This window comes from Chrysemys picta, chromosome 9 (assembly GCF_011386835.1).
Source record: "Chrysemys picta bellii isolate R12L10 chromosome 9, ASM1138683v2, whole genome shotgun sequence".
NCBI lineage: Eukaryota > Metazoa > Chordata > Testudines > Emydidae > Chrysemys > Chrysemys picta.
The window spans coordinates 65,708,571-65,735,956 of NC_088799.1; the positions used below are offsets into that span (position 1 = coordinate 65,708,571).

At 52.0% G+C, this 27,386-nt stretch overlaps 1 protein-coding gene across 4 annotated transcripts in view; it reads left to right on the forward strand.

Annotated features, from left to right (window-relative positions):
- LOC101932104 (glycine receptor subunit alpha-4) overlaps positions 1-24,081 on the forward strand; it is a 41,227-nt gene extending 17,146 nt beyond the window's left edge. For 2 of the 4 annotated variants that reach the window (XM_005285665.2, XM_065556452.1), the window contains exons 6-9: positions 708-848; positions 1,331-1,545; positions 4,571-4,720; positions 18,073-24,081. In XM_005285665.2, the coding sequence (XP_005285722.1) occupies positions 708-848; positions 1,331-1,545; positions 4,571-4,720; positions 18,073-18,363 (797 nt within the window). In that variant the 3' untranslated portion in view covers positions 18,364-24,081. Of the gene's footprint in view, positions 1-707; positions 849-1,330; positions 1,546-4,570; positions 4,721-6,129; positions 6,391-18,072 lie in introns of those variants that run through there. The other 2 variants (XM_065556449.1, XM_065556451.1) reach the window with 2 other exon arrangements.
- The last annotated feature ends 3,305 nt before the right edge of the window (positions 24,082-27,386 follow it).

The window sequence follows — 27,386 nt, forward strand, 5'->3', positions numbered from 1 at the left end:
TGGCTGCTAGAAAAACTCATCCATACTCTAGTTCCAGGAGAGAGAGAGAGAGAGATTGAGAGAGAGAGACAGTTCCTGATTCTATGTTTGGGGGAATGATTACAAGTGTGTGTGTGAATAGCCTGTATATCCCAGGTGTGCTCGTCAGTAGGTTTGCATGAGTATGAATTTCTGTGGAGGCGTGCATCTCTATGGCATGATGTGCACACGTTTGTGTCTGTATTGCATGTGTGAGTCTCAGTGCATGCATGTCTGTGGTGTTTTGCACATGTGTATCTATTATGTGGCATGCATATCTGCACATTTGTGGCTATTCCCTTCCAAACAGGAGCACTTTCAAGTCCTTACGCCGCTCTAGTCCCAAGGCGTGAATGCATGGACTCGCAGCGCGCATTGCAGGCAGCATTTCAACACGTCCAGCTATGCAGGGCAGGTCCCACCTCCAAAACTAGTGGCTCACAGGACAGAGCAGAATTCCAACTTGGGAAGTTCTCCACTACACCACAGCCCTTCACAGCTACTGGGCTAACCTCAGTGGGAATGCCCTGTGCCAGCACACGGAGCAGCCTCAAGTCTGCTTCTCCATCATCCTGTTTCTAGAGTTAGCCTGAGGGTTCTGAGAATCGTCTCCCAATTTTCACTCTCTCTCCCCTCGTTCCCTTGCTCCATCCACCCTCACTCTCTCTCCTGCTCTCTCTGTTTGCCAGTTGGCTACACCATGAATGACCTGATCTTTGAGTGGCTGGAAGAGCAAGAAGCTGTCCAAGTGGCAGAGGGCTTGACACTCCCACAGTTTATTCTGAGGGATGAAAAGGATTTGGGATATTGTACAAAGTATTACAACACAGGTAAGTGCACACACACACACACACACACACACACACACACCAGTAGAAGTCTGCCCTGACAGCATCACAGCACAGGTAAACGACCCCCCTAGACTGCCCTGCACATAACTCCACCCTGGGATTTCTGCAAGCGATCAGAGCAGGAAGGTTGGTCCTGATCCCACCCCAGGAACAACAGTTTAGGCCTGGAAGTGCAGCTGGAGATTGTCTCCAATTGAAACAGCAGGGGAAGCTGGGAGCTTATCTCCCTGAGTTATCACTTGCCAGGCCAGCAGGGCTAATGCCCCAACTCTTACAAAGAGTGCCAGGGGGCCACCAATGGCCACACCTGGACAATGCCTTGGTTTTGTGTCGCCCCAGAATGCCAGTCCATGTGCCATGAGCTAGGGAGTTCTGACCAAGTCACCACAACCTCTCTTAGGGCTGCCCAGACCTAGGGACCATCCATGGCGCTGACCTGTCCTGTGTCTCTCTCCTTGCAGGAAAGTTCACCTGCATCGAGGTGAAGTTCCACCTAGAGAGACAAATGGGCTATTACCTGATCCAGATGTACATTCCCAGCCTGCTGATTGTCATCCTCTCCTGGGTCTCCTTTTGGATCAATATGGATGCTGCACCCGCCCGGGTAGGGCTGGGGATCACCACAGTGCTGACCATGACCACCCAGAGCGCGGGCTCCCGGGCCTCTCTGCCAAAGGTCAGTGGAAGGGGGTTACGGATCACGTCAGCATTGCCTGTGCCATCATATCATCTATTCCTTGCTCCAACACCACTGCTCCTCCCACTCCTCCGGCTTCAGCCAGCTGTCGTGCAGGGAGATCTGGAGCAAAGCAGGCCCAGAGCAAGCTGTGGGAACCTCTTTGCTTCTATCCCAACTTCCTGAGCACAAGCCATGTACCCCAGTACTCTCCCCACTCCCCCTACTGGATGGTAACTGTATGTCAGGTCCCAGACACAAGAGGTCTCAAATCTTGTGTGGGGCAGAACCCAGTGCAAGTACCAGTAACCAAGGGCCAGATCCTCAGCCTCAGTAGGGTGATGTAGCTCCACTGAAGTCAATGGAGCAACACTGATTTACATCAGCTGAGGAGCTTGCCCCTGTTCTCAGTGCGCCCCGGACCTGCTGAACCTACAGGCGCGTGCACTGTGGAGAAAAGTCCCACCTTACCACTGCTGGGCCTCACTGGAGCTTTGCTTCCTCTCCTGTGCTGCAGCAAACTGTCCGTACGCCAGGATCATTCTCAGCCATGTCGTTAACTTCCCAGCAATGTGAATTTAGTAGCAATTGCAAGGATGGAAAAGCAGAACTACGCTGTAATTACAATCACTGCATTCGAAAATGGAACTGAGAAGCTCAAGCCTGGAATAGCTGGGGGCTGCAGGTCAGGCCTGAGGGGCATTGGCAGAGCAGTGTGGGGAGCCCAGACCCAGACTCGCAAGGGGCTGCATGTCAGGAAAGAGGGGCATTGGCAAAGTGGGTGTGGGGAGCCCAGGGCTGGAATAGCAGGGGGCTCTGCAGCTGAGGGTTGAGGTACTCTGGCAGAGCTGAGCACAAGAGAAGCTTGCTCCTCCCCAGCATGCACCATGCCTCATGCCAGCCTGTTCTCTAAGTCCCCAGTTCACAAGCGATTCGCACTGTCTGGTGCAGTTGAAGGAGGTGTTTCAATTTTTACCTTTCTGCTGCCAGAAAAGATCCCTTTTGGCCAGACAGGCTCCTGTCAACATGTTCAGCCCATCTGCTCACCGGGACTATTTATAGTTTCCTAATTCAGAAGCAAAATGTTTCTTCCTGCTTCCTGCACATCTTGAGGATGATGCTAGGTTTTTTTCAGCTAATCCCATGCACAGAGAGCAAACAAATGATGTCGTTAGCCAGTAAGCACATGTTCCAAGAGTCCCACCCTAGAGGTTGGTGATGTCCCTGTAACTGCAGGAGCTAGAGGAAGCCCAGCTGTAGCACCTGGAGTCTGGGAGGGGGAGTAAAGGATAGAGACACAGTCTTGGATACTGACAGGGTAAACCTGGCCCTGAAGAGCTAAGCTGAGAGGGAACCGTCCTGTGCCTTTCTGTTCTGACTCCAGCAGAAACCACCGTCTTTTAAAGCAAACAAACATCCCCTGGCAGCATTTGCAACCCTGCTATTGACTCACTCGGAGTGAAAACAGTTCTAAACAACTGAATCTGACGTCCTTGAGCTCCAGTGTCCAAGCAGAGGGAAATGCACAGAGAGGTCAGTCAGCTCCAGAGGAGTTTTACAAGCCCTCCCACTTGTGCTATTAAGGGGTCAGGGAAGGAAAAGTCTTTGCTTAACTGTGGGCCAAAGATCTCAGCATGCCGGATGCACATTTGGTGCTAAGCTCAGTTGAAAACCTGGCTCCATTTTCTTCCAAAGCTGACAGAGTCCAGATTTTGTGGGGAATTTAAATGAGGTTTTCTAGTTTTTAGCAGGGGAAAGGGGATTGTACTAAGGGTTCTTCTTTCAGCTCAAACAGGGGCAAGAGCTAGTTATGAGTTATTCAGTATTCACATGACAGTAGAAGCCCCGACTCAGAGCAGGGCCCCATAATAGCAGGTGCTGTACAGACACATAGTAAGAGCCAGCCGCTGCTCCAGAGAGTGAATGAGTGGTGCATTGCATCAGAACACCAGCTTTTCAGCTCCACAGGCTGGAGGTTTTTGTTTCGATTACAAGTAAAGTGAGTTGGGATGTCTTGTCCTGCTGCCCATTGACACATCATAAAACTGCATGACTGGCAAGGGAGATTCAAGGCTGGAATAGCAGGGGGCTGCAGGTCAGGAGTGAGGGGCATTGGCAGAGCTGTGTGAGGAGTGGGGCAGGACTGGAAGAGAAACAGATTTCCAGACCAGGACAGAGGTGCCTTGGCAAAGCTAGCTCAGCTCCTGCCAGCCCCATGTACGAGCAACGATGGGACAAGCCCCTGAGTTTAATCAGCTCTTGAATCTGTTCTTCGTTCTTAAGAAAAGACTGACTCAGGCCACTGAGCCCCCCCATGCTCCCAGGCATGAGCAGTGTCTGGGACTGGTATTGTCTACTGTGGCGTTGGTTAAGGGGCTCTCATTCAGTCAGCTCTCAGGAAGGGCCATGAAGCCGCCTGCCCTTGGGTTAGTCAAGGCTGAGGGGAACAAGATCCTCCTCCTCTCTTGCAGCACTCGGAAGAAGCACCATGCCGGGGAGGGCTGCTGGCCAAGCCAGCAGAGCTCCACGGCTGTTCTGCCCAGCGGCCCAGTGAAGCAGCGACAGCGACGATAGGAGACAAAAGCTGCTTTGGGTTAATAAAAGCAGGAGCTGGGAAGAGGCGGCACATGGGTGGAAAATGCATCAAGTGCTGCATAATTGATTTTCTTCTTCCCCTCTTTTCATGGCCCCACATGGGGCCCATCCCATCGTGGTGGCTCCAGGAGAGGATGGGAATAGGGCTGCTCTCCTTACTGCTTTAGCACAATCATCCCTGGGGTTGGAGATGAAGGGAATGAAAAGAGAGAGAGGTAGAGCAAGGGTCGGGGAGGGGGAAGTGTGGCTGAAAAAGGGAGGAGAGAGGGAGAAGTGAAAGGGGCTGGGCAGGCCCAAAGAGATTGTGAGAGGCTTCGTCTAGCAAAAGGGTGTGGGAGGCCTGGGGCCAGAGGATGGCCATGTCCCCATGGGCTGGAGCAGCCCAGGCCCTGTGCTCTCTGACCAGACCCCTCTCCATGCCGGTTTGCAGGTCTCCTATGTGAAGGCCATTGACATCTGGATGGCCGTGTGCCTGCTCTTCGTCTTCGCCGCCCTGCTGGAATACGCGGCCGTCAACTTCGTCTCCCGCCAGCACAAGGAGTTCATGCGCCTGCGCAGGAGGCAGCGGCGCCAGAGGATGGTGAGTCCCCCCACACCCTTCAGCACACACTGCACACTCAGCGTTACCATGGGGACTGGCTGGCGGGGATCTCCCTGGCTGGCCCTCCCAGGCCCCTACTCTGCACCCGACCACCCCCGGAGCCCTGAGCAGTTGTAGAGGCCTGCACTGGGAGTTTAACTAGGCTCTCTCAGTCGTGTCCCAGTGCTTCTGCTCCAGGGAGCCCAAGGGACAGCCCTGCGAGATGCACCCAGCCTCGGGGCACCCGGGAAGCAAGTCTTACAAGACTCACTGACCTGCAATCCTGCTGCACAGCTACAGCCCGGCTGGGAATGGCCACTCGACTTGGGCAGATACAGTCACAAATTCCCAGCCAGTTTAGAATGACAGGGGCTGGGAGCAGGCAGTGCCTCCTTACGGGGGGCATGGACCCCAGTAATAGCACAGAGCTGGGGGAGACAGTGGCCTGCCAAGGGCCTGATGGCACCTTATTCTTTCCGCCTATGGCCCGTGGTCCCAGGCCTGGCTAGAGGGTTCTGTTATCTGGGAGCAGCTCTGGAAACCCACAGCCCCGAGACACCTGTAAAATATCCCCGAAGCATTCCTGCTGCCCTCAGTATGAGCCTCACGAGGCCCAGTCCTGCTCCCACTCAAGCCAAGGAGAGATTTTCATTGCCGTGGCTGGGACCGGATCAGGCCCGAGATGGAGGAGGCCCTGAGGCGCAGTGCCGCCAGCTGCTAGCTCAGTCACGCTGCCCATCCTGACCCCAGACTCAGTGTGTGGCAACAGAAGAGCTGGTAAATCCTCCTCTAGGGCCTAGAATGCCTGCCAGCAGGAGGCATCAATACACCGAGCAGAGAAAGGACTGTATGTGTGGTCCCCAGAGATCTCCACTTGGAGCCCCATCTGGGGCCAGCAGGCTGAGTGGGGCACAGGGATTATTCCAGGGCAGCCACTTTCTTCCTACAGGAAATGCCATCACTCTCTGTGCTTTAAGGTGTGGGTGTGCTGGGGGGTAGGGGGAGATGGCCCTCTGCGCCCCGTCCCAGGGGCAGGGTTATCAGTATGTCGTCATGGCAACAGAGGATATGCTGCTGATCAACAGTCAGGGCATCAAACAGGCTCTAAATAAATAAAAGCAGCACTGCTGAGCTGCGCATTGGTTGCCTAGTGACCAAGCCCAGATAGATGGTGCTTGTTAATAGTGGAATTCTGATCTGAAGTGAAGGGCCTCTGCCTGCTCGTGCTAGAGGCTGGGGAGTGCCAGTATGCCAGGCCCATATGCTGCCGCTCACGATCGGGCAAGCGACCCCGGCCAAAGCAGAAAACCAACCTCCCCAAGTCTCTGCACCAACTGGCTGTGGATTGCGGCAGCTGAGTGGGGCCTAAGCTCAGACACCAACCCTCACCTAGGCTCCTCTTCCTCCAGCAGAGCCAGCTGCCCGGGCCATGCTGCAATCTGCTCAGGTGGAGGTTGTGCCAACACCTCATCATCAGCGGGAGCCTCCCCGCTGCCTTCCAGGGGGCTCCAAGACAGGGAGCAAAGGCAGATGGGCGACCCCTGGAAGAAGCAGAGCAGCCAGCAGACGAGACCTGATTTCCATGAGATTGGCAGGCCCAGGGAGCCAGCTCCAGGGCTGGCCCTTTGCAGCCTCCTATTCAATTTGTAATTAAGTTGTGCTTCTCACTTTCCAGTGTCCTCATTACATTCAGAGGGGCTGGGTGGGCGCCCTCCGGTGGATAATGTAACAACTGCAGATCCCGGTTATTCAGAAAGAAAAGCTCAATGTAGCCTGGTGAATAAGGGGCCTGATTCTTCCCTGCCTCTCACCAAAAGGGGAGTGTGTGACAGCCCTCTGGCCCATGTGTGAACGCACTACCCAAGCTGCAGGGAAGAATCAGGCCTGCAGAGCCTGACTGCAGGCCGTCAGTCCCACTCCCTCATTCCATCCTGCAAGGGGACGCGTGTCCGCATCTTCTGTTGCAGTTAATGTGAGATCAAGGTGCTCAGCACCTGCCAGAATCAGACCCTCAGTCTGGACATGTTCCTGGCACATCTGTATTGCGTGTGGGCACAGTGCTGCTGTCCGACCTCTCCAGACACCCATGCTAGGGGCGCTGTGCTGCCAGAGATACATACCTCCATAACCTGCCATGTCACTCTCCCCAGCACTGCATCACCAGGTGGGCACCCTTCACCCTTGCCCATTATACCCCGCCCATTTTTCCCTGGCACTACGGCCTTTGCTCAAAGCTTCTGTGCACGTGTGCTGGCTGGTGGAGCCACCAATCATCCACTGTCCTGTTTTTGTTTGGTCTGCACTATTGGATTCCAAAAGGGCCTGACCAGCCAGACGCCCAGCCCGGAGTCCTTGCAGCAGCTGAATGGCCTGCGCAGCCGCGAGCCCACGTACGGAACGCTCTCTCAGTTCTGCAGCTCCAGCTCCAGCTCCAGGGTAAAAGCAAACCAACCACCCCACACTGTGAGAAACCTCCCTGGCTCGGCCCATTCTGTCCCCTTCTTCTATGTTAACCTCCCCCAACCCCACCAAGCTCATGCCTGCACCCTCACCCACGAAAAAATGGGGTAGTCCTTTCCACTGGGGATAGCTGCATCTGTGGCCTGGCCTGGCAGCACAGCAAAGTTATCCTGCAGGGATGCTCAAAGGCTAGGAAGATGAGAGCCACAAAAATACATGGCGTAGGGGTGGGGTTCAGATTTAAAGGGAGTGAAACTGTCTCACTGTCCAGGACAGGGGTACATAGTGACTACGACACAGCAGGAATTTCTGGGTTCCAATCCCAGCTCTGTCACTGTGTGACCTGGGGCAAAGCATTCTGCCATTATGTGCCTCAGTTTTCCCCTCTGTAAAATACGGGTAATGCTAAGTACCTTGGGTAGGGGGTGACTGATGTATAGAAGACGAGTTGCTGATCATGAGAGCGATATGATTTCTATGAAACAACACCATCACATTCCTTGACTTGCACCTTCTCCAAAGCATTTTTGCGAACATCCCTCAGAGGGACTAAGACGTGAAGATTCTTGCCTGAAGCCCCACAGAGAAACAATGGCAGAGCCGGGTCAAAAACTCAAGCATTCTGACCCCCAATCCTGTGTCTAGTTGTCTCCCCCTCTTCCTTTTGAGGCTTCTACTCCGCATCTCTCCTCAGAAGGCCAATCTCCTGTCCTGCGTGCCAGTCACTGCTTCTTACGGATTCCCCATGGGCAGACAAAGCAGCTCTCTAGGGACCCAGTCAGTGCAAGGGTGGGCAAACTATGGCCCATGGGCCACATGTGGCCCATCAGACCATTTAATGCGGCCCTCAGCTCCAGCCAGGAAGTGGGGTCGGGGGCTTGCTCCACTCCGCTCGGCTCCCAGGAAGCAGCCGGCATGAACCACCTCCGGTTCCTACATTATACACGGAGGTGTGGCCAGGTGGCTCTGCACGTTGCCCCGTCCACAGGCGCTGCCCCTGTAGCTCCCATTAGCCACGGTTCCTGACCAAAGGGAGCTGCAGGGGTGGTGCCTGCAGATGGGGCAGCGTGCAAAGCCGCCTGGCCACGCCTCTGAGCTGGAGGGAGGACATGCCTCCGGGAGCTGCTTGCACCTCTGTGCCCCCGCCCCCCGCACTCCAATCCCCTGCCACAGCCCTGATCCCCATCCCACCCTCTGAACCCCTCGATCCCAGCCCAGAGCCTCCTCTTGTACCCCAAGCCCCTCATCCCCAGCCCCGCCCCAGAGCCTGCACCACCAGCCAGAGCCCTCCCCCCCCCCCGTGTCCCAACCCCCTGCCCCATCCCTGATCCCCCTCTCGCTCTCCAAACCCCTCGGTACCAACTCAGAGCACCCTCCTGCTCCTCATCCCTGGCCCCACACCAGAGCCTGCACCCCCAGCCGGAGACCTCACACCCCTCCTGCATACCCCAACCCCCTGCCCCAGCCCTGATCCCCCTCCCGCCCTCCGAACCCCTTGGTTCCAGCCTGGAGCCCCCTCCTGCATCCCAAACCCCTCATCCCCAACCCCACCGCAGAGCCCTCACCCTGCCTCCCCCACACCCCAACCCAGAGCCTCCCCTCTGCACCCTGAACTCCTCATTTCTGGCCCCACCCCAGATCCCACACCCCCAGCCAGAGCCCTCACCCCTTATCGTACTCCTACCCCCAATTTCATGAGCATTCATGGCCTGTCATACAATTTCCATACCCTGATGTGGCCCTCAGGCCCAAAAGTTTGCCCACCCCTGAGTCAGAGCCTTCTTACCAGTGATCCTGGGAATTTCTTCCAAACGCACTCCCAGGAGTGGGCAGCAGCTCCCCTGAGCCTTCGCGCCTGAGGAGAGTGACCACAGCTGGACAGTCCAGTGCACTGAGAGAGAGGTGGTGTAAGAAGGCCTTGGAGAACCCCTGGGCAGAAACATTCTGTTTGGTCATAAAAATACAAAGTCCAGCACAGTGAGGACATGCATATGGGGTTCAGAAAGGTGCAATAGGTGAAGTCAGGTGGGGCAGGTGAGTGCAGGGAAAGCAAACAGTACTCTAACCTGAAGGCTAAATTCAGTGAGAACAACAGAGATTGGCGCAGGTCAGAGTGGTGAGGGTGGGAACAGGACTAATAAACTCAGTGCAGGTCCAAGTGGTGAGGGTGTATTTGGATGTGCACTCAGGACTGTCACACTCGGGGCAGTTCAGAGCAGTGAGGGTGTATTTGGGTGTGCAATCAGGACTGTCACTCGGGGCAGGTCAAAGCAGTGAGGGTGTATTTGGGTGTACAATCAGGACTATCACACTCGGGGCAGCTCAGAGCGGTGAAAGTGTATTGGGGTGTGCAATCAGGACTGTCACACTCAAAGCAGGTCAGAGCAGTGAGGGTATATTTGGGTGTACAATCAGGACTGTCACAATTGGGGCAAGTTCAAGCGGTGAGGGTGTAGTTGGGTGTGCACTCAGGATTGTCACACAGTACAGGTCAGAGCAGAAAGTGTATTTGGGTGTGCAATCAGGATTGTCACACTCGGGGCAGGTCAGAATGGCTTCCTGTATTTTTGTTAGTGCTGCTCTTGGACTCCCCAACATCCTCAAAGGAACCTTCTAAAGAGTTTCACTATCAGGCAGAATGAAATGTCCATGTTTGCTACTGACAACAAAGCACTGTAACCCTGCATGCCTCCTCCCCTGCTGCTCTCCCTTTGTGATCTCTCCCAGCCTCCCTATGCATCCTGTTGCAGAACCCCAGCAGTCCCAGAAAGCCCAGCTGTCTTACCAGTCATCCGTGCACACCTCCAAGCTGCTTCAGCCCCACTCATCTCCCTCGGCACAGCCAGCTTTCTGTACCACCTCCCTACTCTGAATACACAGCTCCATAATTCAAAAGGGATAATAGAAGCCAACTTAGATTGGATGTTCCTGGTTTCCCTTCTGCATAGTTACTCACCGGCATATTTTGTGCGGTCGGAGCGTATGCAATCCTTCCAATTAAAGATCCATTAAAGACAAGAGGAGACATTCTGCTCTGTCTCCCTAGTGTAAATCTGGGACAAACCTACTGAATCCAGTGATTTACACCAGCCTCGCAGAGAGTAGAACTGGGCCCAGCTGCCTGCTCCAAGGAGTTTACATCGTAAGGGCCCATCTGTGCTGCAGATTGGCAGCAGTACAGTGCCGTTACTGGATCCCCTGACACAGTTGTGTCTGGAGTGCAGTCGGGGCCCTAACTGAAGCTGTTTAAAGCACAGCTCCATTCTGAACAGGGTTTGTGCAGAACTGACACCTTCTTACTCAGCAGATCTCAGCCCCGGGGCTGTAGGAGAGCCAGAGCTGCTAACAGAGCCACTATCATAAGTGTGTGCTGAGTTTTACTGCTGTTAACACTGCAGAGTCTGCAGAGCTAAGGCCTGCCTGTGCTGGCAGGGAGTCCTGATTTCAGACTTTGGTGGCCAGGCACCAGCGTGGTTGCAGTGGTACAAACCCCAAGTGTAGACAGAGTAAAGTGCTGTCAGCTCCCATTTTCCCCGAGTGCATCTTAACCTGGCTTCCAGTGCCACTGGTGCTAGCAGCAGCTTTACCTGGCTACCCTAGGGGTTTGCACTGGGGAGGTTATGCTGGTGGCCAGGAATCAATGGCTGGAACTGGGGCAAACCCCCAAGTGTAGACAAAACTGGAGACAGAGAGATGAGGAGTCTGTTTCTTCTTGTGCCTTGTTGATAGGAATGTGTCCTACATTCCAGTGACAAGGCCAGTCTGTGGCAGATGGGCAAACCCATTGGAAAGGGCAGGGGCAGGGGATTGCATACATCTCACCAAGGACCTAATCTGAAGAGAGTGGGACTGCACAGGTGTAACAGAGCAAAGTCTTGCTGGCTCATGGGACACACTAGACTACAATGCCTTTTGCACAGAGCCACTTGTTAGAGTGGAACCTTTGCTGAAGCCAGAAAGAAATGATTGCTTTTTGCACAGCCCTCCAGCCAAAGGCAGCCACCTGCTTTTCCCCGTGGCAGTCCATGGATGGGGATTGGCACAAAGGTGGCATTATGTTGCTTTTAACAGCAGTGCTGTCAGGAGGAGACCTCGTAACAGGATCCCTGGCTTAAAGTCACCTTTGCCCGCCCTCCCACAGGGCTGAGAGTTCTGTGGAGTGCTTCCTGGAGATGCAACACAGAACTTCAGCCTGTATTTCTAGCCCTTATGGCCGGGAAGAAAACCTTCCAGATGCAAATGGAACCAGTGCAGACCGCCTGAAAGAATAACTCTCTGAGGGGTGAACTGCCGCTTTCCTCTCAAGGGGGCGTTCAATTTAAAATCTGACACATGGTGCTAATTTCAACATAGTTCCACTGCGGATTGTTTTAACACCCAGCTAGAGTGCCTATCCCAGAAACCCAGACTACCTCCTCGACTCGCTGCCTGCTGCCAGCTTGTTATGCAGCTGTCATACAAAGTTCTGCAGCATGTTGGACATGTACAATTCCAGGGCAGCATAAAAGAAACGGAAGGTCATATCAGATTAAAGAACCAAGAGGACTCCCTAGTGATTGCATTATTCATGTCCAGGTGAATCTAACCCTCGCTCTAGTACTATACCTGGAACTGCCATCAAATCTCTAGTTGGCCGTGACCAGAGAGCAAGTGTGAAAAATCAGGACAGGGTGGGGAGTTATAGGCACCCATATAAGACAAAGCCTCAAATATCGGGACTGTCCCTATAAAATCGGGACATCTGGTCACCCTAGCACCAGAGTGCCACAGAACGGAAGGACCTGGCTGCAAAATGTAGCTCAAGCTTGCTGCCCACACAGGGCTTTACTTGAGAGCTGCTCCCTCTTCTGGATGAAACTGGCAAAGCAGGATTTCGGCCTGGGAGGGAATTCCATTCTGTCAAGTTTAACATCTCTTGATTTCAGTCTCTCTTTCACACAGCCAGCCCACCCTCCGGTCCAGCGACAGAGCCTTGTCTAGGGATTTTCCCCGATTCCAGCCACCAGCATAGCCGCACCAGTACAAACCCCACGCAGAGAGAGCTTGGCTGATCAGCCACAGTTTGTGCCAGTGCAGCTCACCTGGCTGTCAGGCAGCTCCCCGGGTGCAAAGAGGAGGTTTACTTACCTACACTAGACATTTGCTCTATTGCAGCTGCATCGTGGTTGCTATTAATGGCAGCTCTTGGGACACAGCCTCCGCCTAGGCAAGGCCTAATATAACTGCAGGTCAGGGTTCAGCCTTGGGGTTTGGTGATCCTCTTCCCAAAAGCACCAAACTCCTCCAGCCAACAGAGGTGAGTCAAACCGCATCTGTTTCTGCAGTGTAAGAAAAAGCTGAGGTCATCATTCCAGCTCCTAAAGGAGCAGTGAAGGGCACAACACTTTGTCTGGCTTGGCAGTTCACCTTTAGCAACCCTGCTGTGTGCGCCATTCTTCCAAGAGCTCTCTCTGCTTTCCTGGATTTTGCAGCTAGCGGTAAATCTAAAGAAAGGGCTAAATAAATCTCTGCAATGAAAGAAAACTAATATCAATAATTTACCATCTCCCTGTTTTCCCCCCTGGGAGAGACTTGCTTAGTAGGCAGGTTACCTGTTAAAGAGCCAAGTCAGTGCTCCCTCTGCATGAGAGCCCCCGAAGCTGGCTGCTCTCCACCCCAGAAACTAAAATAGGGGAGGAGTTTGGTCCCTGCTCACTCATGCAATGAGATGAGCGGGTCTGTGCTGAGGACCCTTGTGAAAGTGAGAAATAAGCACAATGATGATGATGGATAATCATGCTTTACCATTTCTGTAGCCTTTCACCCGAGGATCTGACAGCCCCTTTTTCATGATTGTCTGTAGGAGACCCCCAATTGAGATCAGAACCCCATTGTATCAGCCATTTTACACAGAAAGGGACAGTCTTAGCCCTGAAGAGCTTACAACCTAAATAGACGAGACAGTGGGTAGGAGAAAGGGTTACAACATACAAACAGAAGCTTGGGGAGTGAGGTACAGACATCAAATGACTTGTCCAAGGTCTGTAGCGGAGCCACATGTTGATCCCAAGTCACCCGAGTTCCAGCCCCATAGTTTAGCCTCAAGATCATATTTCTTTCCAAATTAATCGCTGGTATAGTTGGGAGCAAGTCCACTGAAGGGCCGCTGGATCCTGTTGATGCCAGGGCTAAATTTGGCCCACTAAATATTGGAACTTCTCGTTAAGGTAGGTAAGGGATGACTATGGCTCATTTGACCCATTACTGAAATGCAGCCACTTCTAGAGTCAAAAGGGGGGGGTCGATGTAAGATATGCAACTTCAGCTACGGGAATAGCGTAGCTGAAGTCGACGTATCTTATTTCGACTTACCTCGGGTCCTCATGGCACGAGATCGACGGCCGTGGCTCCCCTGTTGACTCCGCTACCACCGCTTGCCCTGGTGGAGTTCCGGAGTCGACGGGAGCGTGTTCGGGGATCGATTTATCGCGTCTAGTCGAGACGCGATATATCGATCCCTGATAGATTGATTACTACCCACCGATTTGGCAGGTAGTCTGGATGTACCCTAAGGAGTGAAAAGAACTTTCTGTCTCAAAGAAAACCACAGTCCATATGGATCGAGTGAGGCTACAGAGCCCCCTTCTGGGCGTCTTGACAAAGACACCAGGGCCAGAATAATCCACTGTGGGAATGTGGGTGACAGTCAATTTACGGTGATGCTGGATGAAAGAGTCACCATCCAGCACAGGTGGTTCAGGCCTCCGAGTTTATCTAGGTAAGGTGACCCCAGGGAAGCTATGCAAAGGTTTCCCCCTTGGATCTGTATCACTGTGTGTGTGTTTCTATAAGTACCCCACACCGACAAGCATGCTAAAGCCCTCCCCATGGAGTGAGCCAGATGCAGCACTGCTCTATGGGATGATAATGCAGTGTAAGTAGACAGGGTTAGAAACAGCAGCTCAGAGCTCACCTACCATGCCCTGGCAGCCTGGGCATCAATTCTGAGCACTGCCTGCAATCCTATTATAATATGGCTGCTTATGTCTGTAAGTCTTGTTCTATAGACACACAACAATGGGTGTAGTTCACTACATGTCCTCACAACGTATAGATATGTTTCAGAGTAGCAGCCGTGTTAGTCTGTATCCGCAAAAAGAACAGGAGTACTTGTGGCACCTTAGAGACTAACAAATTTATTAGAGCATAAGCTTTCGTGGACTACAGTCCACTTCTTCGGATGCATATAGAGATATATGTTTCACTCTATATGCATCCGAAGAAGTGGGCTGTAGTCCACGAAAGCTTATGCTCTAATAAATTTGTTAGTCTCTAAGGTGCCACAAGTACTCCTGTTCTTTTAACGTATAGATAGGGATAGTAGGGCCTGCCCACCCATCCCAAGCGGATGCTGATCAGGCCTTTACACCATCTGCCACCATATCCCTGCATCGTGGAGGTGTCGGTAGTGACCCAGAGTTAAGGGCTTGTTAACATTTTCTGTATTACAGTCCCTCTCTTTCGCACTCCAGTGATTGCAGCAAGTCTCTATAAACATGGGAAACATAATCCCAACTATACATATAAAATGATGGGGTCTAAATTAGCTGTTACCACTCTAGAAAGAGATCTTAGAGTCATTGTGGGTAGTTCTCTGAAAACATCCACTTAATATGCAGTGGCAGTCAAAAAAGCGAACAGAATGTTGGGAATCATTAAGAAAGGGATAGATAATAAGATAGAAAATATCATATTGCATCTATATAAATCCATCGTATGCCCACATCCAGGGCCGGCTCTAGGTTTTTTTGCCGCCCCAAGCAAAAAAAATTTTGGCTGCCCCCTACCACAGCCCTGGGCTCTCACCCTCCCCACCAGTGACCTCCCCCACCCGCCCTCTCTGCCGCCCCAGCCCTGGGCTCTCCACCCCTCCCCACCCACACCCCCTGCCGCCCCAGCCCTGGGCTCTCTCTTCCCCCACCCCACCTCACCCACACCCCCTGCTGCCCCAGCCCTGGGCTCCCCCCCACCAGTGCTGACTCCGCCCGCTCACCCCTCGCCTCCAGCCAGTCTGGCACTGGCAGGGTCGGGATAAGCAGTGGGGCTCTTGGGCCGCACCTCATCCCAGGGTCCCTCCAGCCAGGGCTCCCATCTCCAGGACCAGCCGGGACCCGGGAGGGCAGAGCCGGGGGACTGCCCCGGTAGGGGGCTGAGGAGCTGGGGCAGGGTAGCCCCAGAGGGAGCGGAGCCCTGGAGAGCGGGACGCGGGCCCCACATGGCAGCGCCCCGCCCTCTATGGCCCCGCTGCTGCTGCTTCTGGCCCCCCTGCCACAGTCCCTGGGTGGCTCGGGCTGCTTCGCCCAGCCCCAACTGTGGTGCTGGGGGGCGGCCGCCCTGCAGCACCTGCAGGCGGCTCCGTGTGCCCCGCGGGGCAGCCCCCAGCCCAAGTGTCCCCTGCTCGGAGCCTGCCCAGCCCAGCCACAAGGTGCGGGTGCTGCTCCCCCGCGGCACAAACTGCAGCAGCCCCAGGGTGCCCCCCACGCACGACGCACTGCTGCTGCCAGGGCCGGCTCTAGCCTTTTGCCACCCGAAGCAAAAAAAAAAAAAAAAAGATGCCCGGAATGCCGTCCCTGAAAATGTGCCGCCCCAAGCACGTGCTTGGTTTGCTGGGGCCTAGAGCCAGCCTGCCCACATCTTGAATACTGCGTGGAGATGTGATCGCCCCATCTCAAAAAAAGATATATTGGAATTGGAAAAAGTTCAGAAAAGGGCAACAAAAATGATTAGGAGTATGTACTGGCTGCCGTATGAGGAGAGATTAATAAGACTTGGACTTTTCAGCTTGGAAAAGAGATGATTAAGGGGGGATATGATAGAGGTCTATAAAATCATGACTGGTGTGGAGAAAGTAAATAAGGAAGTGTTATTTACTCCTTCTCAAAACACAAGAACTAGGGGCCACCAAACGAAATTAATAGGCAGCAGGTTTAAAACAAACAAAAGGAAGTATTGCTTCACACAACACACAGTCAACCTGTTGAACTCCTTGCCAGGGGATGTTGTGAAGGCCAAGACTATAACAGGGTTCAAAAAAGAACTAGATAAATTCATGGAGGATAGGTCCTTCAATGGCTATTAGCCAGGATGGGCAGGGTTGGTGTCCCTAGCCTCTGGTTGCCAGAAGCTGGGAATGAGCGACAGGGGATGGATCACTTGTTCTGTTCATTCCCTCTGGGGCACCTGGCATTGGCCACTGTCAGAAGACGGGATACTGGCCTAGATAGACCTTTGGTCTGACCCAGTATGGCCGTTCTTATGTTCTCCAGACATGGCCTGATAACTCTTCCAAGGACAACGTCTCCAGGCAGGGACACTTGGCTTTCCGGACCCTTCTGCCATGGCTCTCAAGCACCCCACGCAGCAAACACTGAGGGAGTTGGCATCTGCACCAAGGCAATGGGCTTCCAGAGGGGCTGCTGCCTCAGTGCGCTGGGGAAACCAACCGATGCTGAGGCCCTGACCTCCCCCACCACAATCCTCTTCCCCGTTCACCCTCTGGTTACCCCTATTGCTCTGCTCACCCCTCATACAGAAGCAGCATGGGGGAGTCCCAAGGGGGTGGCGACGGGCTATGCAGGAAGAACATGGGGGGCAGGTGAGGATGTGGGGGAACAGGGTTGGTGGAGACAGCATGGGGAAGGCCTGGAGTAAGAGAAGCTGAGGGGAGAGGCACAATGGTTTCAGCTCTTAGGTCACCCGTGTACCACACAATGCACTGACCTCCTCCCCTCCATCTCCACACTGCACATTCAACCTTTCCCCGATCAGCTACTGCTAAAAAACAGCACACATCCTCCTCACACCCCTTGGTGACTGCTATTACAAACACCCCATTCCTCCCATCAACCGCAATACCCTGAAACACACCCATCCACTGGCAACCTGCCACCATGCATGCAAGCCCTTTCCTTCCAGTACACCCCCTCACCTCCTGAGCAATCCAAGAAGAGCCATTCCCAGCCCTGCTGCCTGATCCGAGGTGCAGGCTGCACGTTGTGTGCACAGAGGTGGGAATGTTGTGGGTAAAATAATCCAGAGGAGGTTACCAGGGCTGGGTAAGCACTTAACTGTGATTTCCTGACTTTTCTATGCTGGTATGTGCACGTAACTGGTTCCTGCTCCAGGTCTTTGGGGGAAGTACACTATGTGGAAATGGATTATCTTAGCTCAGTGGTTCTCAACCTATTTACCATACACACAGACACACACAAACACACACCCTGTATGGCCCTGAGGCTGTCACATGGGCCGCAGCTGTGTGCTGAGGGGCCACAAGCGGCCCACAGGTTGAGAACCACTGTCTTAGCTACTCACACATCACTGCCTAGGGGAGAGATGCATGGAAAGCCCAGCCCTGGCCCAGCAAAGGCATGTGTGAGTGTGAACTCCTGGGACCATGCACAATCCCATAGCAGGGTGTCCCACTGTAGCCAATGAGACTCCCTGCTATGGGATCTGCTAGCCTGACCCTTCTACCTGCACGATGCAGGCTTATAAATGTGTGTGACGGTATTTGGTATTTCTAAATTCTATTATATACATGTGCTGGTATAGTGAGAGAAGGTGTTGCAGGAGTGTGTCTGTACAGGGAGTGTATATATACGCATGGCTTGTTTTGATCATATATAGTGTATATACTGTATGGAAATACACACACACACACACACACACACACACACACATTTCCATACAGTATATACACTGTATATGATCAAAACAAGCCATGCGTATATATACACTCCCTGTATAGACACACTCCTGCAACAGCTTCTCTCACTGTCTGGCATCTAACTGTGGCCAGTGACACTGAACTCACATGTCATTCCCTTCCCCTCTCATCTGCATCTCTCCAGGAGGAAGAGGTTGTCCGTGAGAGCCGCTTCTACTTCCGTGGCTATGGCCTAGGCCACTGCATGCATGTGAAGGATGGTGGTGCCGTGGAGGGTCCCAGCATCTACAGTCCCCCTCCGCCGACCCCTTTCCTGAGGGAGGGAGAGTCAATCCTCAGGCGCTACGTCGACAGGGCCAAGCGGATCGACACCATCTCCCGAGCCGTCTTCCCCTTCACCTTCCTGGTGTTTAACATCTTCTACTGGGTGATCTACAAAGTGCTGCGGTCTGAGGACATCCACCAGGCACCCTGATGCAACACGGGACATGGCGCCAGGCAGGGGAGCCGCTATGTCTTCCCGGTCTCATGTGTGCACTGATGTGTGGGCTGGAACCTTCCACCAGCACCAGTCAGACACTAGTAGCTTTGCCAGGACCTTGTCTCTCACTGACCCAGAACTTCTAGTACATCTGAGAAACTTGGGCACACTCTGCATGGTGTTAGGGGGCACTATGCTGCCTACAAGGATCTGGCCGTACTCCATCCACCCATACCCTAGCATGGCGCTGGGGTTCGCTGTGCTGCTTGAGGCACTGGCCTTTATCATCTAGACATGCTCCATCTCCCAGCAGGGAGTTGGGGAGTGCTGCACTGCAGCTATCCATAACCAAGATAAGCTCATCATCTAGCTCCCCAGTATGGCTTTAGAGGGTGCTATGATGCTGGAGCTGCTGCCCTCCAAAACAGAGACATGTTCCATCCCCCGATACGTAATCAGCACGGTAACATGGGATGATGTACTGCTGGGAGCGTGTCATTCTAGAATGGGACACTCCATCTTTCCAATACCCCCACCAGCCCAGAGCTGGGGGCGCTAGGCTACCGTGTGCCACAACTTGGACGGGTGCCATCTCACAACACCCCAGCAAAGTGACAGAGGGTATTTGCTGCTGGAGGTGCTGTCCTCCCTAACCCAGATATAACCCACCAGCTAACGCCCTACCTTGGCAATGCTATGCTACTGGAGGTGCTGTCCTCCACCATAATCCGCTGTGGAAATGTGGACAACAGTCAATTCATGGTCAGACTAGATGAAAGTCACCATAACGGTGCTCCCAACACAGCCCCAGCATGGTGCTAGGATGCACTGTGCTGCTAGAAGTGTTGTGTACCATCCTCCAGCTGCCAACAACCTAGCATGGTGATGGAGGGTGCTATGCTGCCACTATGGTTATTAACTAGATCTTGAGCTCGTCTTAAACTGGCAAAGCCCATCCAGCCATGCAAACGAGGCCAGGCAGCAGTGGAAACCATAGGGTAATCAACTCTTCCTCTGATATTTACGTTCTTGGCCGTCTCATCTCCTCGCTCTTACCCTTGATTCTTTATGGCCACGGGGCAGAGGTGCTTGCTGGGGGCACCCCTTTTGGTGAGCATGTCAAGTGCAAGACACCCAGCCTCCTCTGAGACTCTGAGGAGATTGGTTAGAAGGCTAGGGCCTGAAAATGGCAGTAAGGCAGAAAGCACTGGAACCAGCTCTGGAGATGGTTCACCGTAAAGGAAAAGGCTTCAAGTGTCTGTCTAGGAGGCCGTGTTTATGTTCTTGACTTACTCTGTGAAGAAACATTCCCAATTCTCCTCACGATCCAGCCAGTCCACTCCCCTTCTCTTCTCTTCTCTTCTCTTCTCTTCTCTTCTCTTCTCTTCTCTTCTCATGTCGAAGTGAACAGAGCCACCCGAGCTTGCACGTTATGCAGTGCTCTAACACAGATTTCAGGTGCAGGAGTGAAAGGGAAGGTTTTTTAAAAGGTCAGAATAAATAAGGGCCCAATCCTGTGAGTGATGAGCACCCCTAAATCTCACTGGTTAAACTGGAATTTAATGGTGCTCAGAACCAAATAGGAGGTGCTTAGTAACTGGCAAGATTGGGCCCAAAGTTGATCTCCCTTAAAAGGTTTTGTTGGGCAGCAGGATTCTCTAAAGTGCTGTTGGCCTTCTTGTCTGATACCAGAGGGGAATGAGTCTGGGGATGGCTAGTGTCCCTGGATCAGCACCTTTGATCTCGCCTGTGGAGTTGCCTCCAGCTGCAGTGAGAGCAGGATACAGTCCTGCTGGGACAGGAAAGGGTGAATGTGTTTTCCAACCATAACAGGAGCAGAAGGAGGAAGTACTGGCCCTCACCAATCTCCTTCCATTCCCCACCTGTTTTCCCTTTCCAACACCACTAGGTTCTCTGGCTCATTTTAAACTGGGTCAAATTCACCCCTGTTGTAATTTTATTGAAGTCAGTGGAGTTGCATCAAGGTTGTTTTGTCAAGTAATTTAGGCCTAAATCTGAAGGAGTCTAATAATCTGGGGAACAGCAGACCTGAAATAGCTTTGGAAAATCCATTGCTCTGCCCCAAGAAATAAAAGCAAAAGGCAACGTTTATATAGGTGCTACAAAAAACAAAACAAAAAAACCCACAACGTTTGTGCTGTCATTCTCCCTCTCTGGCATTTTGAGTTTGCCTGTTCCCTCTGCTCACATGTAACTAACCCAGACAGTGCCCAAAGCATAGCTCACCTCCTCAGAGATGCTGGTGCTCATGCTGTACAGCCATGTCTGGGGCTTCCACGCCACACACAAGGTGGGGCAGGGGAGGGAACCAGTGTTTGCCAGTTTGACAAGGACAGCCTTGTCAGGAGAAGTGGGATGGTCACTTGTCTAGAAGTTCGTTACAGGCAAGTGCAAGCCACATCAAAGTGAGCAGCGGGTGTCCCTTTAAATCTCTGCATGCCTGGGACCAAGCACCAGGCTGCAGAAAGGGGGCAAGGTCTTGGCACATCTCACAGTGCCTCTTATTGTAGATCTGGTCCAGATGGGCAAACAGCACAAATCCGCCTTGTTGGGAAACTTCATGGACAATGCCCAAGGGACAGTAACAGAGCTGAACAAGGGAGCCTCTTTGACTGGAGCCAGGCCCCCAGTCAGCTGATGCCAGACCACCACCTCAGTCCCTGCATATACAGAATCAAAGCCAAAAGACCGGAGAGTAGACTCGCTAGCCAGGGAAACAAGGGGCAGAGTGCAGGTCACAACAGCTCTCTCTGCTGTAATAATACCCCAGCTAAAGGTCAGTTCCCTACTGCAGTCACATCAGGTGCCCAGAGACCACAGTGATGGGAAACCTTATACAAATCTAGAGAGAGAATTCTTAGTCTTTTCTCAGGCCTTACCCCCTTGACATCAGTTGCCCGAGTAAGAACGTCAGGATTTAACCCAACAAGGATGCTTAGCACCTCACAGGATTGGGCTTCCATAGCGCTTTTTGTCGTCCAAAACTTTTACAAACATTTGCTAATGAATTAAATCTTACCCCGCCCCTTTGGGATCAGTGGGTAGGTAGATATTGCTGTTCCCATTTTACAGACATCGAAATGGTGGCAGAAAGCTGAAGTGACTTGTTCAAAGGAGTCAGTGTAACAGCCAGGGTTCCCCAAGGAGTGGCCAAACTACGGTAGAACCCTATTTGGCCATTAATCAATTACATTGTGTTGTTCCACCCGTGTTGATGGAGCCTAGTAATGTCCCCATAAGTCATGCAAGCTTACTGGATATTTCTCTCCCTTTGTTTTGTTGTTGATTCTGAGTCCTGGTTGGTAGGTTTGGCCCTAACACAACCCAACATGACTATTTAAAGACTTGCTTTTGGACAGATCAAGTCTTTGAGGCCACTGGAAGTGATCCTCCACCTGGTATAAAGTCACCTCCTCTATACTGCAAAACTGCTAACTGTTCTCTCCTGGCACTGAGGAGCCTTGAAGCGCCAGAGGTGCATACGTTGTACGGCATCTGGAGAAGTGTCAAGTTTTGAAATGAGGGATTTTTAAACAGCATTGATCTTCCTACACAAATAAAATGTATCTGGGGTTTTCATTAATAGTGCCAGTGTTATTTATAGAGGAAGGGATTTAATTTAACATTGACACAACACCTGTCGATCTTGACCTGCTGCCACCTCCCACATGCCTCCTACTCCCTTCAAAGAGGAGATCATTCTTGCCCATTCTTGCTTTCTCCATTGCTGGTCCCCAGTGTGAAGCAGAGGATCACAATAGCATCTTCAAGAGCACAAGGGCTATTTGGTCTCCTTTGTCATTCAAACCTGTGCATCCCTTGTTCGATCTTTTTCATCAACAGATCTGAACTCTTCTGTTGCAGAGAAACCACCCTCTCTTGGGGTCTGAAGGAATTCAGTCTCCATGGTCATTTCAGTCTTGACAGAAGTTGCATACACCCCTTAACCTGCACTGGAGAAACCACTGTTTCCATGGGTCAGAGGGGAAATTAGTCTTCCTATTCATTCAAGCCTTGGTGTCCCCCCACTCATTGTTGTATCAAAAGATGCCAGCTATGCCTTTAAGTGTTTTTTCAACTCCCCACTCTCTGCTGTGTGTCATAGACCCTAGACAGCTCACAGGTGATAGACATTTCTCTTTTAGCTCAGATGATAGGGGCTGGAGCAGGAGGATTTGTCTTCTCTCCATTGTTGCCATGTAGCTGCAGTTAGTGACAACCTAAGAGCTCTAGGTAGTCACACAGTAATTACAACATACATAATCAGCCCAGTCTGACTGTAGGCAGTCAGGCACAAACATCTCATAGCCAGTTAGGAGACAGACTGTTCTGAGAGAATTTTGGAAATTTAGTTCCTGAAGTTTTGCAGTACAGTCTTTGATTTGATCAAGACCTCACTCTGGCAAGGTATTCCTTCCCTTCAGAAGAGTAAATACAGGAAAACATAATGGCTAGAATGTTGTTAATGGTGTTGCACGTTTGAATTTACAGTAGAACCTCAGAGTTAAAGACACCTTGGGAATGGAGGTTGCCCATAACTCTGAACCAGATATTACGGACTTCAGCCATTCGTGTGGGCAGGTTGGGGTTGCGGCCTGGGGGGAACCCTCAGGCTTCTGACCCTGGGGAGCACCAGGGCTCAGGGCTTTAGATCTGGGGGGAGCGCTGGGGCTCGGGGCAACAATCACAGCTTCTTCCCTGCAGGGGATGCCGGGGCTCCTTATGGCTCTGCTCCCCAGTTTCAACTAGGGAGTCTGCCAGGGCTCGGGGCTTTAGCTACAGGGGGAGCACTGGGGCTGAAACCAGCACTCCCCTTGTAGCTAAAGCCCTGAGCCTCAGCGCCCCCTGTGGGGCTGAAGCCCCAAGCCCCAGCGCTCCCAAGGGTCAGAAGCCCTGACCCCCACTCTCTGCCCAGACCCCTGACACATACACCCTGCAGCTGCAGCCCTAACCATCCCCCCCATCCCAGCTGAAGCCCCAAGCCTCAGAACTAAAGCCCCAAAGCAGTGGCGGAAGGGAGGTGTCCGCTGCTCTCTGATTACTTCCAGTTCCATAAGTACGTAACTCTGGTGTTTGTATCTTTGAGGATCTACTGTAATAACAATTTGAGATTGCATAATTTCATTTGAGTTTGTTTGACAATCAAAGATTATCAATCATAGATTAGGGCTACAGCTACACTTTCACTTACGTCAGCCAAATTTATGTCACTCAGGCTGTGAATATTCCACCTCCGAGCAACACAGTTATGCTGGCATAAACGCTAGTGTGCACAGTGCTATGTCAGTGGGACAGCTCCTCCTGTCAACATAGTTTCTGCAACTCGGGGGGGTGAGAGCATCTTCACCACGCGCGCTGCAGCTGTTCCAGTACAGCTGCACTGCTACAGCGCTATAAGTGTAGACATGCCCTAGTACAGGAAGAATAGATACATTATCACCCTTGGTATACAGTAAAGAGGTGGCCTCTGAGACACTCTTCTCTGTAACTGGTGGGATGCCGGCAGTTTGCACTCCTGGCAGTAATTCCTAAAACCTCTGTCTTTTTATAGGATATGAGACAAATAAATCCCATTGTGGAAGGAAAAATACCTCCCTGTGATTAATTTCACTATGTGTCCTGTTCTGACATTTTCATTTTACTTCATTATTTACATAATTTCTTTGATGGTATCCTTAGGTTACATGATTAATAGGCTAAAGGGAATTCTATTCTGCTCATTAGTACTGTTTCATCCCTTACAGAACCCATTTGTCCTAACAATTATCCTTTATCGACCACCCAGTCCATTACAGAAAACATCTGCCATAACAAGTATTCCTGATCAATCACCCACTTCTGTTTATATGTCTGCAGGCACTTTTAGTAGTTTGAAGGGGTCTTCCCTGAGACACCCATTTTCCTGTAGACTTGGAGGCACCAGCCATAATGAAGTACAGTCTAATATTTGATCACATGAAGTTCCTGAATATAGGTCACTCACAGGTTAAAAATCAACACCCTGGCCTTAGAATTCGAACACACTTTTTGCTAATACCATAAAGATTTGGGGAGAATAGGCAATATGTAAATGAATTGACTATACAAGAAAAAAAGACAATAAAATGGTTAATATTTATGAACAGGAACTAGTTTAAATTAAATAAGCAAAAACTCATTTATTACAGAAAAGGAGACTTATTTACACTGACCATCCCTGTTCCTCAGAGGGGGCGCGTGACTAGAAGTGCATTGCATATTCATTATTCTTTTCCTATGCTGTTAATAGTGTTGTAGAGAGCACAGACGCCGGGCTGGTTACAAAGGTTCATTTTCAATCATCTCCATTTAAATGAAATTGCAGAAGCTCCTTCTCAGAGTGATGAGAGGACAAGGTAGTGCCGGGGCTGCATGTCAAAGGAAAGGATCTGCAGTGAGCGATCACATTAGTTAAACCTTCCCAGGTGCTCCTGTACAAGGAGTGCCATAGACGCAAGGCTTGGTGTCAGGCCTGGCCTCTGGAGCTGAGAGAATTAGGTAGTGCTGCCCTCTATAGTGTCTTCTGGCTTCCTTAAGGAAAATCCAGGCCCTTGGGGGCTGACCGGCTCTGGGGACTGGAGCCTTTCATCTTATCTGCTGCATCTGCACTGAGCGGTCTTTGAAACCTCTCACCATTGCTCTAGCACTGGGATCACTAGTGTAGATCAGCCACAGGCTCTTTTTTCTTTTCTTTCTTTTTTTTTTTTTTTTTTTTTTTTTAAATAAAAGAGCTGTGTCATTGACCTAACTCTGCTCAAAGTTGTGGTTACGCAATCAGTGGCTGATCCACCATAGCGCTTCTGCTGTTCCCAACGCTGTTGGAACCAAATCTGTGTTAGACCAGCAGTGGGAGATTGCCAGACAGGGTTCAGTGTAGACCAAGTAATGGCCAGGGGTCACGTGTTTAGACCCAGCTTGCTGTGGCAGTGAATTAAAGTTGTTATGGTCTGACATTTTCTCTTTGGCCTGTGTGCAATGAATTTGATGGGACTCCACGGACAGGTGTCCCCATCACAATCCCTTCCCCATCACCATGCATTTGGCCCCTTCTCCATCTCAGCAGAGGCCGGGACTGAGCTCCCCCTCACTTCAGATCAGTGCTGAGCCACACTAGGGGGAGAAGCTTTCACTTCTGTGGATACCTAGAAGGCCTCATCCTCCAGGGCTAATCTCACACACACACTTTCCCACCCATTCTCCCATCTTCACTTCTAGAGCAACTTCCTGTGCTGAGGGCTCAGGTCAGGAGATGGGAAACCTATCAGCCCAAGCAGAGAACACAGATTCTATCCACCCCACTCCTGCAGCACAACCTTTGGGGCAGGGCCCCGAGCAAGAAAATTACTGTGGAAACCCCAGAAGTAGTCTAGGGCCTCTCTCCCCACATAGTAGAGAGACATGTAACTGAAGGGCCCACAGAAGCTTATCCTGCTTGTGTTTATGGTCTGCTCGTCTTGAGTGCAGCCTTCCCCTGAGACATTTCAAATCCATGTCTCCTGGGCCTGTCACTATGCTGCACGCCATGGCCACTCTGAACTTCCCAGCAGCATCAAGGCAAGATCTCAAATCCCTCTGCACCAAAAGCACATGCATCTACCCCTAGAGGCAAAGGAGAATCTCCATTGAGCAGTACAGGGTCCCTGACACAGTGAAAGCAGTTCTAATTGTACCCACTAGGGGATGTTAACCACCGTGATATCTCACAGTGGCAGGTGCATCAGCAATACAATAGCTGGTTACGTAGGGAGAGAAAGTGATAAGAATGCCTTTAGTGGGCATTCAAGCCTGGTGCAGTGAGTGCACGTTAAGTAAAGCCCACATTCAGGATCATGTTGTTTCAATAGGACGATGTTGGCCTCAATCAATTGTAAACAATGCTCTTGGCTTTCCCTACTGTGGGCTGTTAACAGCACATGCAGCAGCCCGGACCGGAGATTGGGGCAGCCGTAGGGGGGAAGCAGCCCTGGCACAGAATTGCATTGGGACATAGTTATCTCCAGCGGTGATTTTTCTGACATAATTGGCAGTGATTGTCTTGTTTCATTAGACATTACACAGCCAGTCGCTGAGCCAAGCACTCCGGGCCTGTAGCTAGGAAGCCTCCTGCATTTGAGGACTGGGGGATGGGGGTACAGTTGCACTTATCCCTCCACTTAGCTTGGGACCCCATGCCCCCTCACAAGCCCGGTCTCAGTCAGCTGCCACCACGCTCCCCTCAGGAGTGCCAGTCACACTGTGAGTGGAGAATTCCCCAGGCTGTGCCTCCAGCCTCCATGGCTAGGCCGGTATTTTCCTTTATATTCCCTTGGTTCCCAGTGAGCACCATGCTTGCTGGCCAGAAACCGACAGCTGTCCTCCCCTTAGAGCTCTCCCTGCAGCCTCTCCTCTGAGGCAGGCCATGCTTCTTCCCTGGCACCTCCACCTGAGGAACGTCTTCACTACAGCATCAGCCTGGGCTCTTACCTGGGTGCAGCCCCTAGTCCCCTTCTCCCCTTCCATCCACACAGGGAGCTTTCAGCTCAGGCTAGCTGGCCTGGCTGGGGGTGTGGGTTGAGACAGCGACATGCTTTCCCTCAGGCTGGTAACACACCCCTAGTAACTCAGACATGGCTTTGCAGTGTGGCTATTCATGCCCAGTGCCGATCACTGGCATTAACACTGCAGTGAAGGCATAGCCCGAAAGGGGTCAGAGGCATAGCCCCCTCCACCATCAACTCAAACCTGTGAAGAGTCACATCTATAACATTGTCCCCCACTCTCCTCCATGGACCCAGGAACTGATGGTGGAGACCCAGTTCCACTCCCCTGTGCGGATGCCCCTATTGGACCAGCAGAGTAGAAAACCTTGGCTGAATCCCCCTGGAGTTTCCTCAGCATCTTCTCCTTCACTAATCCTAATAACTTCGGAGGATGGACTCTCAAAATGGTTTTGGATGTGCCTCGATCAAAGCCTTAGCTTCTTGTACATCTCTACCTGT